Source organism: Myzus persicae, unplaced genomic scaffold (genome assembly GCF_001856785.1).
Source record: "Myzus persicae strain clone G006 unplaced genomic scaffold, MPER_G0061.0, whole genome shotgun sequence".
Taxonomy (NCBI): domain Eukaryota; kingdom Metazoa; phylum Arthropoda; class Insecta; order Hemiptera; family Aphididae; genus Myzus; species Myzus persicae.
The window spans coordinates 1,580-2,185 of NW_019102726.1; the positions used below are offsets into that span (position 1 = coordinate 1,580).

At 33.5% G+C, this 606-nt stretch overlaps 1 protein-coding gene across 1 annotated transcript; it reads left to right on the forward strand.

Moving 5' to 3' along the window:
- Positions 1-205: 205 nt before the first annotated feature.
- On the forward strand, positions 206-598 carry LOC111033036 (THAP domain-containing protein 6-like; the record flags this gene model as incomplete). Its single annotated transcript, XM_022313595.1, has 2 exons — positions 206-291; positions 367-598. Coding segments are annotated over exons 1-2 (318 nt in total), but the record flags the coding sequence as incomplete, so codon positions are not given.
- Between the last annotated feature and the right edge of the window lie 8 nt (positions 599-606).

The window sequence follows — 606 nt, forward strand, 5'->3', positions numbered from 1 at the left end:
GTTAGACCCAAAGTCACCCGTATTATCAAAACGTTTCCGCCACATAGGCGGGGTATGCTGTGCGGGGTTGGCTTGTTTCCCGTAGGCCGTAACCACGTTTTGTGTGCTATCGTTTACTTTTGCAAATTTTGCTTACACTGGTCCCCAGTTTTTTATTCAACAATTATTAGAAAATACGATTTTTGTTTACATTTTCACTTTTAAAATGGTTATAAAGTGTCTAGTGTGTTCAAATAAGTATGGACCATTGTCAAGTGTTACATTTCATAGATTTCCAAAGGATAGCGAAAGGTAAATTTAATTAATTAAATATTCATAATGTATTAATCTAACAATGTTGTAACATATAATTTTATAATGTTTTAGATTTTATAAGTGGGTTAAAATCTGCCGCCGTCCTGATCTATTAAATGAGGGTCCATCCGTTTGCTATAAAAAATTTAAATTATGTTCAGAGCACTTTCTGAAAACAGATTTTATTAATTGTAGGTTGAGTAGTGTTGCTGTGCCTTCAGTATTTAAATGGTCTGATGTAGAATGTTCAGATGTTATTACTGATGAGTCTATTCCTAGTACTTCAGGAATAATGGCTGATTCTGTTGACAA